The 20,174-nt window shown below is 38.6% G+C and overlaps 1 protein-coding gene across 3 annotated transcripts in view; it reads left to right on the forward strand.

The window, feature by feature from the left end:
- The window catches only part of LOC126481536 (uncharacterized), a 245,530-nt gene that overhangs the window by 175,012 nt on the left and 50,344 nt on the right, over positions 1–20,174 (forward strand). For all 3 annotated transcript variants that reach the window (XM_050105346.1, XM_050105345.1, XM_050105347.1), the window contains one exon: positions 7,169–7,508. In XM_050105346.1, coding sequence (XP_049961303.1) covers positions 7,169–7,508 — 340 coding nt within the window. The remainder of the gene's footprint in view (positions 1–7,168; positions 7,509–20,174) is intronic.

Here is a 20,174-nt window from a genome sequence, read left to right on the forward strand (position 1 = left end):
ATTTTGAAGCAAGAAAACTATTTTGTCTAAGTTCCACTTCTACAATAGCGATGTTGAAAAACTGACTACAATAATCACAAAATTACTCTACAAGGGAAGTAACTACTATTATTAACAGTATTAATCAACAACAAATGAGAATATAACAAAAGACTAACACAGAAAGAAAATCAAACGTCTAATGACACAGTAACGAATCTGAAAACAGTTCCCAAAAAGTTCTTCTGAATTTATTTCACCAGAAAACACCAAGAACACTAGTTGAAGACTACTAATGTTCCTAAATAAACCACTATACACAAGCAATTAATTAGTACTTAGCTTTCGATGCGCTGCTACAGCTGCAACTGGTCACCGTGGAATGTAAACACAGGTAAGAGGTTAAGTTGCTCAATACGAAACACACAAATATCAGGTCACAACACAAGAAAGGCAGAGGTGTATGAAGAAACCACTAATAAGTTAGTTATATAGTAAATATTATCACAAAAACCGTTAAAATATATATCTGAAACCTAAAAATATATAAAAACTGAGAGAGCGCTCACACACGCAGTCACGTGCTTATTGCCATCTGTCTCATTGAAAGTGTTCCTGGTTGATGTATTGGGTCTTCATGAGGCCCTTCTATGATTACGAATGATACATTCTTTTTATTGATACATTCACCCTAAAAAACATTCTTTGAGGAGAAGCTGGAGAAGAGCAACATGCAATGAACCCTGTCTTTACTTTTAAAAATTCTAAAATTAAACCATTATTTTTTGAAACACGCAGTACACAATTTTTCATTTCATTGCACTGTTGTTCTAATGATTTTTGCATGTTGTTATTTTCTCACTTCACAAGTTGACACAATGATGGACGCCAACTTAGTGGTTCACTGATTTGGTCTGGTCAGACAGCCAGTAATAGTATCTACCAAAATGGGTTTGTTCAGATGTTGCTGGTACAGATGTCACGTATGCCATGTGCCAAAGTTTCCCTGGTTTTGGTAACTAGCTGGGCATTGACCAGCAGGCAGGCGGCGGTGCTCTGCTGGTGCCGTGGTGGAATACTGTGCCAAAGTATTGCTGCAAAATCCATAGGTCTATGCCATTATACAACTGTTTTATGTAACTTTGTGACAGCATAAAATGTAGTTCCTCATAAAACAAAATTCAGTTTCAAGTGCAGATCATATTAAATAAATCCTGTCCATGAATTAATATACTTAACCAATGTGGACTACATGATTTTACAAATAATTGCCATAAATGAGTTTTACAAGTAACTGTAGTGCACAAAAAGTTTTATTTTTTCCATAATAGACTATGTCAAATCATGTATTAAAGTATGATATAATATGGATAAACAAAAAAACCTATTATTAGTAGGAGAAAACATGGGTAAAAGACATGGAAAAATGTGCAAGCTTATGAAGACAGTGGCTTCTACTTCTGGCTGAAGGGCTGGACAGAAAGGAAGAGGGATGAAGGAAAAAGGCTGGTGAGGTTTAGGAAAAGGGCAAAATTACAGAAAGTTGCCCTGAACTCTCGGTCTGGGGAGACTTATGGAGCAGGATGAGAAGGAGAGACTGAATCAGTCTTCCAGTAAGTCTCCCCTTACGCGGGGCTCTAGATGACTTTTCCATAACTCTCTCATTTCCTAAACCTTGTCAGTCATTTTCCTTCATCCTTCTTCCTTTTCATTCAACCCTGGCTCAGAAAGCTTGCACATTTGCACAGCTTCCATATGTGTTTTCTCCTGCTGCCTCTTCATGAGTAGATTTTTTTATCCAACCATATTTTATTACATTTTTAAATTTTGATTGTTTTCATTGATGTAATTTCCAATGTACATGTGATGCAAGTTTAATGCTTCTGGGATTTATGTAAATGTCAATTTTTACTATAAAAGTATTAAAACATAGCTATCAAACTGATTAACGATGACTTCCATGCAAGATTAACTTATTATATTGAAAAACAGTAAACCTTAATTTCTTAATCCAAACTAAAAAACCTGTTTAAAAATGACCACTTGAAATACTTTGCTAGAAATCATGCATGCATGCTTACATACCCCATATAAAAAGTTCACTTACTACTAAATGTATGGCAGTTGGGCAAGGCAGTATTGGTTAAGTTTTGGTCAAAGTGTGTGTATGTTTAGCTTATGCCAGACTTTTTTCCAAGATTTGTTCTCAGGAATTGGACAGAAAGTATTTCTTTAGACTCGTGGTTTTTGTAGGTTGCTTGAAAGTCATGTGATTTTTGTCACTTCATTTTAAACCTTGTCAGTTACTCAATCTATTGTTTAATTCCTAGACAACAACAGTAAATGAGTGTAAATATAAATGATTTACTTTCCTGCATTGAAATCATTCAACGCAACTCCTACTCACTTGCCTGCCCTAAGACCACTTCCTTGGCGCATTCTCAAAACAGGGCACAGCATTGTGATCTAAGTGATCAATGACTCCTGTCAAACCTTCTGCAATCTATCCTTCTTTCCTTCCTGAAGCAGGAACTAACTGTTTTGGAAGCTAGGTGTAGGTTTTCCCTTACTGTTAAATTTATCTATCAACACAACTTGCAATTTTGCTCCCTGAAGATAAGGAATGGACAGCGAATTGCCTTGTAATTTTACAGTTTTCTAAAGTGAATTTTCCTTGTGATTCTGAGATTACAATATTTACGCACATCAAACAAAGTTTTTTATCACTTCTGTTCTGAGAGTTCTGGAACCTGTACAGAAAATTGGAATAGAGATCGACATAAACATCATTACCACCCTTTTTATTGCTCATGAAAACCACACATTGCATGTTGTGCCAGCATACAGCAAGACCTTCAGAGGTGGTGGTCCAGATTGCTGTACATACTGGTACCTCTAATACTCAGTATGACGTCCTCTTGCATTGATGCGTGCCTGTATTCCACGTGGCATACTATCCACAAGTTCATCAAAGCACTGTTGGTCCAGATTGTCAGACTCCTCAATGGCGATTCGGTGTGGATCCCTCAGAGTGGTTGGTGAGTCACGTTGTCCATAAATAGCCCTTTTCAATCAATCCCAAGCATGTTTTATAGGGTTCATGTCTGGAGAACATGCTGGCCACTCTAGTCAAGCGATGTCGTCATCCTGAAGGAAGTCATTCACAAGATGTGCATGATGGGGGCGCGAATTGTCATCCATGAAGACGAATACGTCACCGATATGCTGCCGATACGGTTGCACTATTGGTCGGAGGATGGCATTCACGTATTGTACAGCCATTATGGTGCCATCTGTGACGACCAGTGGCATACCTTGGCCCCGCATAATGCCACCCCAAAACAGCAGGGAGCCTCCACCTTGCTGCACTCACTAAGGTGTTCAGCCTGATTGGGTTGCCTCCAAACGTGTATCCGATGATAGTCTGGTTGAAGGCATATGTGACACTCATCTGTGAAGAAAACGTGATGCCAATCCTGAGTGGTTCATTTGGCATGTTGTTGGGCCCATCTGTACCATGCTGCGTGGTGTCACAGTTGCAAAGATGGATGTTACCATGGACTTATGGAGTGAAGTTGCGCATCATGCAACCTGTTGTGCACAGTTTGAGATGTAACACGACATCCTGAGGCTGCACGAAAAACATTATTCAACATGGTGGCGTTGCTGTCAGAGTTCCTCTGAGCCATAATCCATAAGTAGCAGTCATCCACTGCAGTAGTAGCCCTTGGGCTGCCTGAGAAAGGCATGTCATCGACAGTTCCTGTCTCTCTTTATCTCCTCCATGTCCGAACAACATCGCTTTGGTTCACTCCGAGACGCCTGGACACTTCCGTTGTTGAGAGCCCTTCCTGACACAAACTAACAATGCAGACGTGATCGAACTGTGATATTGACTGTATAAGCGTGGTTGAACTACAGACAACACTAGCTGTGTACCTCCTTCCTGGTGAAATGACTGGAACTGATTGGCTGTTGGTCCCCTCCGTTTTATAGGCACTGCTCATGCATGGTTGTTTACATCTTTGGGTAGGTTCAGTGACATCTCTGAACAGTCAAAGGTACTGTGTCTGTGATACAGTATCCACAGTCAACGTCTACCTTCAGGAGTTCTGGGACCTGAGGTGATGCAAAACTTTTTTTGATGTGTGTGTGTTAAGCTTAATAATCAAGGATGCTTCTGTATTTGTTAATTATGATATTTTATTTCTTACTGTGATGCTAATCTGCATTAAAGACATTGTGGAAGATATAGTACTCCTTGTGCTACAATTAAAGTAATTTTAAACAATGGAAACTCCAGGCAGGAATATTAGCAATGTAGGGAAAATTAGATTGCCATTTACTGTAAAGAAGACACGTCAGGTTGCAGACAGGCACGATTACACACAGACTGCAAACGCCAGCATCTCAGTCCGGAATGCAACATCATGTGGGATGCAAGCAGCAATCTGGAGGGGATGGAGAAGGCGAAGGGAAAGGGATAGTAGTGTACGGGTGGAGAGAGAGATGAACACTGTCTGATGGAGTGTGCAGGGACTAGACTCCCAGCAGGCACAGTATCAGGAGGTTGTGGGGCAGGGAGGTGGGGAAAAAGGAACAAAAAAAAGGAGTGGGGAAAGAAGAGTGGATGCAGGGAAAGGTGGGTGGATGCGTTGGCAGAGAAAGGGCTCCAAGTAAACAGGGTGGGAGATGAGAATCGGGAGGAGATGATAGGGCAGAGGGGTTGGTTGGAAACTGTTGGGTGGAGGGTATGGGGACAGCATGTTACTGTACATTGAGGTCAGGAAAATTATGAGGGCAGAGAATGTGGCGTAAGGATAACTCCCATCTGCGTGGTTCAGAAAAGCCGGTGGTGGAGTGAAGAATCTAAATGGCTCAGGTAGTGAAGCAACCATTGAAATCAAGTGTTATATTCAGCTGCATGTTGTGCCACAGGGTGGTACACTTTGCTCTTGGCCACCGTTTGGCGGTGGTCATTCATCCTGTTGGACAGCTGGTTGGTAGTCACACCAATATAAAAAGCTGTGCAGTGATTCCAGCAGAACTGGTAAATCAATGGCTGCTTTCAAAGATAGCCAAGCCCCTGATGGGATAAGATAAACTTGTGACAGGACTGGGGTAGAAATTGCTGGGTGGGTGGATTGGGCAGATTTTGTACCTGGGGTCGTGTCTTTTGTGGCAAGGAGTTGGGGTTGGGTGTGGCATAGGGATGGACTAGGATATTGTGGAGTTTGGGTGGGTGACATAACACAGCCTCAGGAGGGGTGGGAAGTATCTCAGGTAGGATGTACCTCATTTCAGGTCATGATGAAAGGTAATGATAGCCCTGGCAAAGGATGTGGTTCAGTTGTTCCAGTCCAGGGTAGTACTGAGTGATGAAGGGAATACTCCTTTGTGGCTGGTTTTTGGGGGTGGTGGGAGGATTGGGGTTGTGAGGGGGAATCACACAGGAGATCTGTTTGCAGGCTATATATGGGGGATAGTGCCTGTCTGTGAAGGCGTTAGTGAGATCTGCAGTGTACTGAGTTAGTGTCACAGCAGATACACTGCCACTGGTTAGCTAGGCTGTATGGGAGGGATTTTTTCGTGTGAAAGGGATGACAGCTGTCAAAATGCAGGTGCTGTTGGTGGTTGGTGGGTTTACTGTGGACAGAGGTGCGGTTAAAGCCATCAGATAGGAGGAGCACTTGAAGCAGGTGGGAGAGAAGGTGTTGAAGTTGTGAAGGAATAAAGATAGGGTGTCTTGGCCCTGGGTAGAGATCTTAAGTATATCATGAATGAATGTGAGCCAGACTAGGGGTTTGGTGTTTTGGGAGGCTAGGAAAGTTTCCTCTAGATGGCTCAAAAAAAAAGGTTGACATAGGAGGGTGCCATGGCAGGTCCCCAGGGCCATGCTGTGGATTTGTTTATAATCTTCCCTTCAAATGGGTAGTAGTAGTGAGTTAGGATAAAGTCAGGTGTATGAGGAATGAGGTAGTGGGTTTGGTGTCTGCAGGGTATTGGGGAAGGTAGTGTTCAATGGCGTTAAGACCATGGGCGTGAGGGATGTTACCACACGTCCCTGCCCCACAACCTCCTGTTGGCAATCTAGTCCCTGCATACTCATCTCTCTCTCTCTCTCTCTCTCTCTCTCTCTCTCTCTCTCTCTCTCACACACACACACACACACACACACACACACACACACACACTCCATCTGTGCATTACTATCATTTCCCATTCCCCACCCCCTCCAGATTGCTGATTGCATCCCACGTGATGTTGCTTTCCAAACCGAGATGCTAGAGTTGGCAGTCGTGTGTGTGTGTGTGTGTGTGTGTGTGTGTGTGTGTGTGTGTACTGACAAAGGCTGTGGCCGAAAGCTATGTGTGAGTGTTTTTTAATTGTGTGTTTCTGCAACTTCTTTACAGTAAGCAGCAGTCTATCTTTTCATACATTGTTGATAAATTACTTTAGTATATCATGAATCTAAAAAGATGATCCTGGAACTATAAATATTGAGTAACTGCATTTCTAGAATATGTTAGTTTTCATAGTTAGCAATCCTGATGTTTCATTCGTTGTCTTCGTGACAATCCAACATTGTTGCAAATGTCGCTGGCTGCGCTGTTGCACTTGAATGGGGAAAAACTACCATTTTGATTCCAAAGGCAGTGAAGATTTTATAAGAAATTTTATCCTTGGTGTTTTAATGTAAGAGTGTGACCCCATAAATAAGACTTAACCATGAATATTTTCTTCCTTCAACTGAGTGTCACAATGTAGCAGATCAGTATTTCACAAATTACAGTAATTTTTACTTTCTCTCATCCTTGACCAGTCCAGGCTTGCAGGCCTCTGTCTCAAAAAATCCAGGAGTATTGATTTAATATATTTCCAAATGGCTTTTATTCTGTTGCAAGTTATATCCTGGTGCTTACCAGCATTCTCCATCTTCTTTTGCAGCAGAATATGAACCATGAAACCAGGAGCTTCACAATGTTATCTGCACTGTACCAATGAGTATTTCTAATTTTTCCAGAATACTGAAATGTTAAGCTAATAGCTATGCCATTACAAATAATGATTGCCAAAAATCAAATTAGCAGACTGTACCAGGAATTTTTTACAGTCGGTCCTGCAAGACAAAGAATTTTTTACTTTTTGGAGATAAACTTCACACATTATTTCTTATTTTTACTTCCAGAAGCTGTCCCAAAGAGGCCACTCAAAAGAAAATTGGTACCTACATTAGATGCAGAGAGCTCAGAACCGATTGTACTTAGTGGCATTACAGAACTTCAGTTCCAACTTATGCACCAGAGAAAACGGCGTCGGTGTTCGCTGTCAGATATTTATGGATTTCATTTAAACAAATTATCTCCAAAGTCCTCTTCAGAACCAGACATGAGAAATATTGGCAGTAGCAGTAGAGATGAGAGACGTGTGTCCGATGATGTGTCGCTGCTTTGGAAACAACGGAAGGCAGCTCGTAAACTTAGAACTCCTTCATTGCCTTCTCTCGTCTGTACTAGCCTGCACAAAGAGTAAGTAAAATAGATGAGGCATCTATAAGTTGTAGAGGAGTTTAGTTTACTTTCTAACTGATGTCAAAACGAAGGGGGCGTGCTCAAATATTTAAACTGGGTATAGAAATATTTTTTGCTTTATTTTTCCTTTTTTTTTCCTTAATGACATTGATTAAAATGGTACTGCAACCTTGGTATTCTCAAGAATGAATTTTAGATTTGCCTGTTATTGTCAACTTATTATATTCTGTAGGATATTAAATTAGAGATAAGGATATTTGTTATAAACTTTTGCATAGTTATTTATTGGGTGTTACTTTTCTAAAGTTTTACTGTACCACACCAACTAAAATATAAAATAATTTTGATAAACTAATTGCTGATACTTTGTTCCACTGCACTGTATTTAACATAATTCATTTACGAAATGCATACTGTTGTAATAATAATCCACCAGATGTACTATTTTATATACAGCTACCGGTTTCAAGGAACAATTCATTCTCAGGTGAAACCTAGATACAATCGGCCTAAATCTGGACCTCATTTATCAGCTTAGAGAGACATAAATACTAGTAAATGGAAAATTCATTTCATTAGATGTTATTAATCTGTACACAAATGTGACGATTACTGAAAACATAAACATCATAAGAAATAACCAACCAAAATTTGGTAAGATTAGTCAACCAGAAATAGGTGAACTGATCGGTCTCCTAGAAATAGTGCTATCATACAGTTACTTCACTTTTCAGGGAGAGAAACACAAGCACAGCAATGGGTTGGCTATGAGAAGGTGCCTTGCAGGAATCCCGACAAACATTTTCTTAGGTCACCTAGGAAATAAATTCTTTCAGAGAACAAACCCAGTGGGCTGATTAAGTCACTTATTACTTATGCTATGTTGATGATGACCTCATTGTCTTTAATGGAAATAATAACAGAATTAATTAATTTAATCAACAGATGAATAAAACGAATAATGCATAAATGTCTTAGATATAAAAATAGCTAATCATAAGTGTCCATAAATTTGACATGTTTTGTAAACCAATAACAGGCAACTGTATTATACATAATTCATTAAATCACCCATTAGCACTTAAAGCAGTGTATTTTCATGCCATGATTGATTGTGTCAGTCTGTACTAACAAAAACGTGAAGATGGAATTGGATACAATTAGAACTGTAGCAGCAAATCATGGCTATAAACTTAATATACTCCAAAAATATGCAGAAAGAAAATTATGGACAAATTTGCAAACGAAAAGACGAAATAACATTAACAAATCTAGAAAGAAGAAAGAAATATTTATTAACCTGCCACATATGGGAAATATTTCTCAAAAAATAAGTAACACATTTCTCATTACTAATGTTAAAATTAGCTTTCTCACGGAGAATAAATTGGGAATGAACATAATATACAGAACAGACAAAGCTCAAAAATATAATTATCAGGACTATGTAAAATTAAATGCAGTGGCTATGACAGTTTCTATATTGGTCTAACAGACTGAAAATTTACTACAAGATACAAAGAATATATAAACAAAATCAACAATCACTGCTCCATGTTTACTATGCATCTACAAGAGGAAGCTACACAAACGTCTTAGAGGAAATAGAAATCTGCACAGATTTGGCAAAAAACCTAAAATGAATTCTTACCATTAATAGATAATTCAGAACAAAAGATGATCCTAAATTTTACATATGATATAAATCAATTTCATCAATGATGTAAATATAGCAACAAATCATATCTCTGACACACAAATCATTCTCATAAACAGTCACAAACATACTGGATGCTACGATGTGCTCCAGTGGTAAAGGAGAAGTAGAGATGAACACTGTCAAATTGGCCTTCAGTTCAGTCTGAACTTAACCCTGCAAAGCACAGTAGTTTCATAGTGAGAAGCTTAGTCATTTTGTTATTTTTATGCTGTTAAAATTCACAAAATTGTGACATAAAATTTACACAATTGTCAATTTAACAATTTGGAAGTACACAATTAAGCCAGTGACATAATGTACCGGTGAATGAAGCTCAGAGAAGATTGAATGTGGGAAATAATTTGTGAAGTCACAAATTTTGTACAATGGTAGGAGGGATTACAATGAACAACATACTAAAAATCCTGATTGGTGGAATTGGGTAAGGGTGCAAGGGTGCATTTGAACTGTAGCTATCCTACAGTACAGAGTGAAAATTTAAACAATATACACTTCCTCCAGCCCAGAGAAATTGAGCAAAGCAGTTGGTTATTTTGCATCAGGTATGATCTAGGGTGGACCATAGGTGTCTGAAAAAAGCAACATTTGTTTATGGGCAGTTCTGGAGGAAACCCCCCCAAAAAATGATTTTTTATACAGAAAGTACCAATTATGTGGATGGCCACTTCTGTGATTTCTATTCATGGTAAAACGTCAAATATTTTACCACACGTTCTTAAGATGATGATGTCGGGTAAACCCTAAAACTTTTTTTGACATTGGTATCTGTTACAGAGATCCAGAGGTTTAAAATTACCACACTTCTGCATGTAATATCCAATCTGAGGCATAAATTTGATTTTAACTGATGTAGTGAATGCATCACAAGGGTTCTGAAGTCACCAAACTATGTTTTTGGTCAGTATTTTTTCGCCAATAAAACTTTGATGTGCTCTCCCTGTATAATGGGCACTTCACACCTCTACAGGCTGTCTTTACTTGTTAATTATATGATGATGCCATCTGGCAGTGTAAACATTTTATTTCTCTTAGGAGTTCTTTGTACTTGCAAATGAAACACAACATTTTTTTATTATACCGTAGGCATAACCTAAAAATGTTGTGCAGTTTTATGTAAAGTGGGTTAAAGTGAACTTGGATTGCTAGGGAGATTATTTTGTGTTAACATTACATTATGCACACTTATTTGTTGTTCCTATATGTTAAAATATATAAATGTGTCAAAGCACATAAATAAACTGTCAATACTTTACTGAGCTACAGAACTCATTTTATACAAGCAGGGAAAAAATGGTAACCAACAGAAAAGTGCTCCTGCTGGAGCACAAAAAGGCGAATATGCAGCTCTTTAAAAGACTGTGACAGAAAAGTGGGGAATTAGCTGCCCTAATCCTCATTCTGCCTTTTTCACCAAAAATTTTGCCATGCAAACGTATTTGTGCTTTTTTGAGCTGAAAGATGAAACACTCCTCAATTAATATTACATCGATTTGTATTGCCTGAAATAGCAGCCAAACTTTAATTTTGATGTGACTGTTACCTAATTGATAAATGTTAATTGCACTTAGAGATTTCAGGAGTCATTTCTAATCAGTATGCGGCTGCTCAACAATATTAGATACAATGGTAAAGGGCTTTTGCAAAAACCAATGCCAAGGTATTTTACACTGTATTAATGATATATTCTATTGAGACACAGTATTAGGAAGACACTACTTTTGACTCACACTTCTAATTACAGCTAATCTCATCACAGGTCAGTATTATTGGTATTATATCACACACTGTAACACCAGTCAGCACACACAATCCTCATTGCAATCCAGTGTGTGGCTGGTACAGTTGTTGTGAACATGAGTATTCAGTGCACTGTAAACATTTCAAAAACATTTGTCAGAAATGACAGTTGTCATGAATTGGTATGTTTTTCTGGTGGTCAGTTCACACCAGTAAGGACCCACTCAGCTGGTAAGACACGTCGTGTAGCACAAGGTTCGTACCAGACTCGACGGACTCCTAGACTCAACTGACTGTCACTTCATTCATTTAGCGCTAGCGGAGCTTGGTAGTGTATTCTGCCTACTGTCGTCCTGTGTGAAGCAAAAACATGTTTATCACTGAGTAAGGGTTCGTGGACCCTTTACATCCTTGCCCTAAAAGACTTCTTTGTAGCCATAGGAAAAGTTGTTAAAGATTACAAAAAAGAATAAAGAACATTAAATTTAATAATGGAAAATCCAGGGTGGAATGATGACAATATTATGAAAAGGATAATTGCTACTTAGCATATAGCGGAGATGCTATATTGCTGATAGGTGCAACAAAATGTCTGTCAAACAAGTAAGCTTTTGGCCAAAAAGGCCTTCATCAGAGTTGGACAACACACACACACACACACACACACACACACACACACACACACACACGACCACAGTTTTGGTTGCCGCAGTGAATTACCTCTACAAGAAATATTATACAAAAATTTTAACGAATATCAGAAGAAAAATAGTAAATCCTTAACAAATTTGTCTTACAATAAATGACAAAGAAATGTCCCGTCAGCAGTTTGTGTGGGCCATCAAACACACAACTGTTGCTGGTTACCCTTTTTCATAACACAGCAGAAAGAAACTGTTATTACAGTATTTCAGCTACCCTTGTGGTGTGCCATCCTTTTAGCAGGGCTTTTGCTGCCCATGCTATTGCTATTATTCTACCTTACCTTTGGCACGACACATGAAAGGTGTAGAGAAATTACGTCAAATTAATGGTTATTCTACTCACATCTCTAACAAAGTACTAACATAAAACATATTAGGCAAAGCATAATTTCAGGACAACAAATTACATAACTGACAGTGCTCTACTTCCTATTAAAGCACTCAGATATAACTCTATAATTAATGTATATAATATAGAGAAACATTCCACGCGGGAAAAATATATTTAAAAACAAAGATTATGTGACTTACCATATGAAAGTGCTAGCAGGTCGATAGATACACAAACAAACACATACATACACACAAAATCACACACACATATGTGTCTGTGTATGTGCGGATGGATATGTGTGTGTGTGCGCGAGTGTATACTTGTCCTTTTTTCCCCCTAAGGTAAGTCTTTCCGCTCCCGGGATTGGAATGACTCCTTACCCTCTCCCTTAAAACCCACATCCTTTCATCTTTCCCTCTCCTTCCCTCTTTTCTGATGAAGCAACCATTGGTTGCGAAAGCTAGATTTTGTGTGTATGAATTTTGTGTGTATGTATGTGTTTGTTTGTGTATCTATCGACCTGCCAGCACTTTCGTATGATAAGTCACATCATCTTTGTTTTTAAATATATCTATAATTAATGTGTTTGTTCATAAGTAAGTTTCAGAAGAAATGGGTATTTATATTACCATAGAGTATGTTGCTGTATTTCAAACAGTTGTTATTAATACTGCAAATAAGATAGTATATTCTTTTTATCACATTGACATATATGTCAAAATTTGAAACATCAGTACACAATATTCTTTTAATTGTGCCTTTTGAAACACAATACAGAAGCATGAATTCCCAATCTGACCAACTAATTAGATCATCAAATCATTATTCCTTTGCCGTTCATGAGTAACCCTCTATTTACCACCACCATACCTTTTTCATTATCACTTCCAATATAAATACATACAAATATAAATAGGACAACTTATGTGAAAATAAATGAGTGTTCAACCATTAGCTCTTAAAATAGTTCATATTCCATATACATTTCAGCTCACATAAAACAGCACTACACATATCTCTCTCAGATCGAATATCATCTTTACTTCAAATGTATACTTGTACGACATCTGTTAAACTTCCTTATTCACCTCAAAAAACACATAAAAACTCCTCCATGCACCTTAACTCCTCCATACCTTATTATTCTCATTAGGTAAATCATCTCTGCACTTCATATGATTCACATAAAGAACTAGTGCCTCACCTCTATGCCATTTTACGTGTTTTTACTGTTTATCACAATCACCAGCAGTTACCTTATTCCAATTCATTACAGTTCCTTTGCTCTTTCACGATTCTTGACTCATGAAACAAAACTACAGATCTGGCATTCGCCTCTATTCTTTCTGGCATTATTGCTTTTATAGTCTGATTTTAAACATTTACACAAATTGTGTGTTCTTTGACATCTCAGCTACTACCTTACCATTTATTTTATAATAATATGATGAATGTATTACAGGCTTTAATCAAGTCTCCATGAAGGAAATATTTGAACAATCAGTACGTAATCTATTTCATAATTTTTACAGTTTTCTTAAATCAGGGTTAGGGAAGATGGAAGGGAGTGAGACTTGAAACAGGAAACCCAGCTGGGAGTATACCAGTCACCACCTGGTATACCCGCAAAAGAGCTGCTTGTTCCTCATGTCTAGTCTGACCTTACTTATCTGGGTTACTTACACTTATCTTCCTGTGGATAGTAACCTTTTATGTTTTGAACATGTTCTTTGTTGTGGGCTCTCTTTGCACATATTCTAGTTCCACAGTGATTTGATGGTTGTTTCTTATGATCCTGTATAGTCCCTTATAAACACCATTTAACTTCTGTATCTCAGATTTTATTTACTTCGATTTGGCATGCACTTATACTAGCACCAGGTGCCCCCCTCAATATGCTATTGGCTGAAATTGCTTACCATGTCTGTCTAGTGTCTTCCTTTCCTTCTCCCTCGTACTCAGTTCCACTAGTTCTAATTTATTCTTCCATGTTGTATCACTCCCTGGCGAGTATTCCAATAATTTTTCAAATGAGAGAGCACATCAATCAGTTGTCCTTTTCTTTCAGGTTTTATTAGGCAAATCTAGATTTTGGCTAGTGCCTAGACATTATCAATTCAGTATTTCATGGTGTCAGTGAATGTCCTAGTACGTCAGTCCCCTGTTGTTCAGGCTTCTGTCACAGTCCATCCAATAAATCACTAAAAATAGCATCAAGTTTGTGCTTAAGCAGGATCTCACATGGCACATATCCAATAGAATTGTGTGATGGGTGGTTCCTGACACGTTCAAATTCTTCCAAATATTCCTTCCATGAACCATGTTACCTGTGATGGTATGTTCGACATAGACTATTCAGCTCCTTCATCATCCATTCTGCTAGGTTGGAGGCTGGCCTATATCTAGAGATGGCGGCCTGTTCTGTCTGATGTCTATCAAGCATTGCTCTCCATTCTGTGGACCAAAAATGTTATTTATTACCTCTCAGGATCCACTTAGGTGTACATACATTACTGAAACAGTCCCTTTCAAACTTATTAATGATAGCTTAGCTGGTGGCTTTCTTCAAAGGGTAAGATTTTACAGATTTGGAAACCTGTTTTTTGGCAACTAAGATTTGTGTGTAGTTCCCCCGTGCTGCAGACATAGGTCCAAACAGATGTCTTTAATCAACACCAATATGATTGGATTCATATAACCTTTCTATTGGACTGTGATCATCTTAGTCTTTTGGCAGGTGCCACGTACTTAATACCTTGTTTATGTGCCTCCCCACATTATTGAAAGCACAATCTAATTTCAACTTCTCAAGACATTTTTTGGGTGCATACTGGGCATTAGACATACAATGCATAGATGAGATTAATTTATCTACATCTACATTTGTACTCCGCAAGCCACCAAATGGTGTGTGGCAGAGGGCTCTTTACATGCCACTGTCATTACCTCCCTTTCCTGTTCCAGTCACGTATGGTTCACAGGAAGAAAGACTGCCGGAAAGCCTCCATGCATGCTCGAATCTCTCTAATTTTACATTCGTGATCTCCTCGGGAGGTGTAATTAGCGGGAAGCAATATATTCGATACCTCATCCAGAAACACACCCTCTCAAAACCTAGACAGCAAGCTACACCGTGATGCAGAGCGCCTCTCTTGCAGAGTCTGCCACTTGAGTTTGCTAAACATCTCCGTAACGCTATCACGCTTACCAATTAACCCTGTGATGAAACGCGCCGCTCTTCTCTATCTCCTCTGTCAACCCGACCTGGTACGGATCCCACACTGATGAGCAATACTCAAGTATAGGTCGAACGAGTGTTTTGTAAGCCACCTCCTTTGTTGATGGACTACATTTTCTAAGGACTCTCCCAATGAATCTCAACCTGACACCCACCATGCCAACAATAAATTTTATATGATCATTCCACTTCAAATCGTTCCTTATGCATACTCCCAGATATTTTACAGAAGTAACTGCTACCAGTGTTTGTTCCACTATCATATAATTATACAATAAAGGCTCCTTCTTTCTATGTATTTGCAATACATTACGTTTGTCTATGTAAGGGGCAGTTGCCACTCCCTGCACCAAGTGCCTATCCGCTGCAGATCTTCCTGCATTTTGTAGCAATTTTCGAATGCTGCAGCTTCTCTGTATACTACAGCATCATCCGCAAAAAGCCGCATGGAACTTCCAACACTATCTACTAGTCATTTATATATATTGTGAAAAGCAATGGTCCCATAACACTCCCCTGTGGCACGCCAGAGGTTACTTTAATGTCTGTAGACGTCTCTCCATTGAGAACAACATGCTGTGTTCTGTTTGCTAAAAACTCTTCAATCCAGCCACACAGCTGGTCTGATATTCCGTAGGTTCTTACTTTATCGGGCGACAGTGCAGAACCGTATTGAATGCCTTCCGGAAGTCAAGGAAAATGGCATCTACCTGGGAGCCTGTATCTGATATTTTCTGGGTCTCGTGAACAAATAAAGCGAGTTGGGTCTCACACGATTGCTGTTTCCGGAATCCATGTTGATTCCTACAAAGTAAATTCTGGGTTTCCAGAAAAGACATGATACGCGAGCAAACAACATGTTCTAAAATCTACAACAGATTGACGTCAGAGATGTTATCCACAACATGCTCTGGCACACACAGTTTCCAACTTTCCCTACTTTCATCATTTCTCTTGTGTAATATCCAATTGTTGATACACTAATAAGTATGAATCTTTTTTCACCAGCTCACGTATATTTTTGCTTAACCATCTTAAGATTATCATCTTCATTTTGCTCCCTATGCACATTCTATAATAACTTCCTTATGAATTCTGCCTGTTGCACTTCTTTCGCTAGGTTGATCCTAATCTCTTCAGCTTGTGGTCTGTTCACTGCTATTGCCCTTGACTCAATTGGTAGTCTTGATAATACATCGAGTGTTGTCGGTTTTGCCAGGTTTGTATGTCACTTCAAAGTTGTAATCTTACTGGGCATGGGCCTATGTAGTTAATTTACTATACCTCAGTTTGCCGGTGGTTAAAAATTCAACGGCTTTGTGGCCAGTAACCACCTTCACTTGTCTTCCCGCCAAATAATAACGGAATTGTTTGATACCCCATAGAGTTGCTGAAGTGTCCCGTTTGGTAACAAAAATGTTCTTTCGCATGCATTTAAACTTCTGCTACCAAAGTCTGTAGGTTTTATCAGTTTGGCACCCCCATCTTTCTCTGTGTGATACAGACATATAGCCAATCTGTAATGTGAGCTATTTGCACCCATATGGAAGGCTTTAGTAAAATCTGGGTGGTACAATATCTCCACATTGCAAAAGGTTTTCTTAATCTTTTGAAATTCCTCTTGACAATCTCTATTCATGTGCTATCTCATCTTTGCCTTTCTTAGCTTTCTTAATTTCAGGACATTGAGTATAGGATCTCTGATGAATTTTCTGTAGAACTCGTACTCCAAAAAATGCTCTCAGTTGCTTCTTACTGTTGGGAATGGGGAATTGCCTAATAACCTCCAACTTACTTTGATCTGGATAAGTACCTTCCTCTGAAATTTTGTCTAAGGAAATTTATCTGTGATTTACCAAATTCCAATCCATCCAAATTTGCCGTCACTCCTGTTTCCTCAAATGTGTCAAGTACAGCATGTAATTTTCCAAATTTTCATCCCATGACTTGCTGGCAAGTAGTACATCACCCACATAGACAATAACTTTCTTGAGTAAGTCCTTACTGGTGGCGGCTCATGAGTATACATTTTGGATGTTCATAAACTTTTTGATTCAGATAAATTTCAATGCATGAAACAGCAACTGCCATATAACAGCTATGATTATGAACACATTTATACAACTGCAGCCACTACCATTAATATTAATAATAGTAATAATAACATAACAATGATGTCCAATGTAGTTTTACTGTATAGTGATTGAATTGACGTCCGAGGAGTGTGTTACCATCTAACAGAATTTATGCTAACTGCCAAATAAGTGAAGAATATTATTTGACACAGTGTGCTACCACCTAGTGGCACAGACTTAAAGTTGTAGTTGAGAGGTAAAGCATAGCAGTACATGCCATGAACTGTGCACATTGTTAATTGTTGTATGTATTTGACACATAAGGCAGTTACATCATGCCAGCTGCGCATGTGCAGAAACTCCTTAAAACATGCACAACTGACGATTTGCTCATGACCCTGTTGCCAAGTTTTGTGGCGTTTAGAGGAGCAGTAATTTAAGGACCGTATGTTTCGGATTACCACATCTATCTTACGTTTAGCAACATCCGAAGAAAAAACACCAGTAAATCTGCAAGTTATTGAAAGCTAGGGTGTTCACATGCTCTTGTGCTCTGACACAGCAGCCATTTGATGCAGTCTCTGATAAATTCAGTTTGGAGATGGACGCGTTAAGGCTGAATGGCAAAACTCTGAAATGGTAACTCCTGTCAGTGTAAATACATAAAAGCTGTCTACTGACAAGATTCTGGGACAAAAGATACAGTGTACGCCAATATTTGGAGTCAAGTCAATGCTACTGAGTGTATTTGCTCCTCAATATTTCTGGATCAATACTTCTATTGCCTCAGGTCTGTCTTTCTCTGGTTCACTGATGCTGACCGCTGTGTGTACATCCAACACTATACTCACTTTCCCATCCTTTTTTATCCCCCACAAACAGAGGACTATTATACTATCTGTTGGCTCTTCATATAACTCCAAAGTCCAGCATCATCTGTATCCCTTCTTTTACTGCCTTCCTATTTGCCTGGGGGATAGAATATTGTTTAATATTGACTGGGGTATGGTTCTTTATCATCAGTCTGCATTCTACCCCTCTGACAAAACCTGGCTACTGAGAGAAGACTTTATGATGTTTGTACAATACTGTAACGAGTTTCCTTCAAACCTCCTAATCCAAGTGCATCATTTCTTCCAGTTTCTTGCTTACCGTATCCTCCCCAAGTTCATCCTCTCACACTAATCCCTGATAGAATATGTGCCCACCTTCCTCCTTCAACTCTTCATCTTGGTGTTCATAACATAAGCTCACCTGTTCAAATACTTCCTCTTCCTCTACTTTGTCCTCTTCTATAAAAGTTAACCTTTTATTCACTCCGTTTCTCCCTCTTACCTCAACAGTACCTTAATCAAAACTCACTACTATTTGCACTTTGTTCAGCCAATCTATGACCAAAATAACTGCATGTTCAAATCTAGCAGTACTAAAAAATGTTGCTTCATAGTTTCCCCCTGTGCTTGGTAATCAACACTTGCTGTTTAATGGGTTTACTCTTAACATCTACAACATTTACAACTCTCACACCATTAACTGGAAAACTCTGTAAGCAGAAATCCACACTCAGTATTTGTTCATATAGTCTCTGGGATACAGCACAAGCTTCATTTCCTGTGCCTACAAAAACATCAGCATTCAAACAGTACATCTCCATTTTAACCATAGGTAATAAGGGTTCTTTGAAAATCCACTCATTTTCTTCCTTTAGATCTCTTCTCAGATCTCCACCATCATCATTTTTGATAAGGTTAATGTTGATCCTGGCAGATCTCACTCCTGACTGGATCTCAACTGGAGCACCATTTAGCTTCCTGTGTTACCTACTTCGTCAGTTCGTACCTTATTATCCATTTGTCTGTCTTCTGTCCTCCCACAATTTCTTGAATCATCTTCTCTGTTGTGATCATTTTAAAATTGATGGCCATTACCATGGCTCCTATATCAGTGTTCTGTTCCTTCCTCTGTCATTTGGTGGACTATTGAATTGATTACTTTAGTAGTTATTTTTCCATTGCTAATTCTCTGAAGATACCCCTCCATGTGATTTGCAATGTAGTAAATCTTAAGAGATTTGCACATTGATAACTTTTGGACCAGTACTTGTGCATGAATTCTCCCTTGAATTGGTCATAATTACTGGCTTCTTCTTTCCTCTTAACCCCCCCCCCCCCCCCAAAAAAAAAAAAAAAAAAAAAAAAGTGAAATCTTCGCCATCCATTCTGTCTATTGCAAACTGAATTCTATCTGCTTCTCTAAAGTACACTGGGAAAAACCCTCTTAACCGCACAGTAAATATCATCGGATGCAATGCTCCATTTTGGTTTATACTTCTGCCATATGTTAGTTTGAGTATACCTGTTATCTTGCTCACTAATATAACAACATTTCCTTCCATCACAGTTAATGTTGTATTGCTAATTTTCCTATTGACCTCTTCAGTTTTATTCTTCAAATGGTGTATGTCATCCTGCAACTGCTTAATATTGTCTGCAACTTTCTGATTGTCCTCTTGCCACTGCACTTTTATTGCTCGTTTTAAAGTTACTGCTAGATCCTTTTTTCTCCTTTCTAGCCCATCATCGGCCATATTACATGTTGTTACATCTATTTTACTTTTTTGACTCTTGGTTATGATGTGCTTCTACTTTTTGGGTCTTCCCCTCTAATTCAGTTTGAACCTCCCTAATGTCTTCCTCGGTCTTTCCTGCTATCTCTTCTCCCATCTTGCCCATATCTTCGGAGAGTTGGTCTATGTTCTGCTGCAGTTTACTGTCTCTTTCATGGAAGTCTCTCTCTATTTCTTTATTAAATTCCTTTTACTCTTTCTTCAAATGTTCATTATTTTCCTGTAATAT

Source organism: Schistocerca serialis, chromosome 5 (genome assembly GCF_023864345.2).
Source record: "Schistocerca serialis cubense isolate TAMUIC-IGC-003099 chromosome 5, iqSchSeri2.2, whole genome shotgun sequence".
NCBI classification, from domain to species: Eukaryota; Metazoa; Arthropoda; class Insecta; order Orthoptera; family Acrididae; genus Schistocerca; species Schistocerca serialis.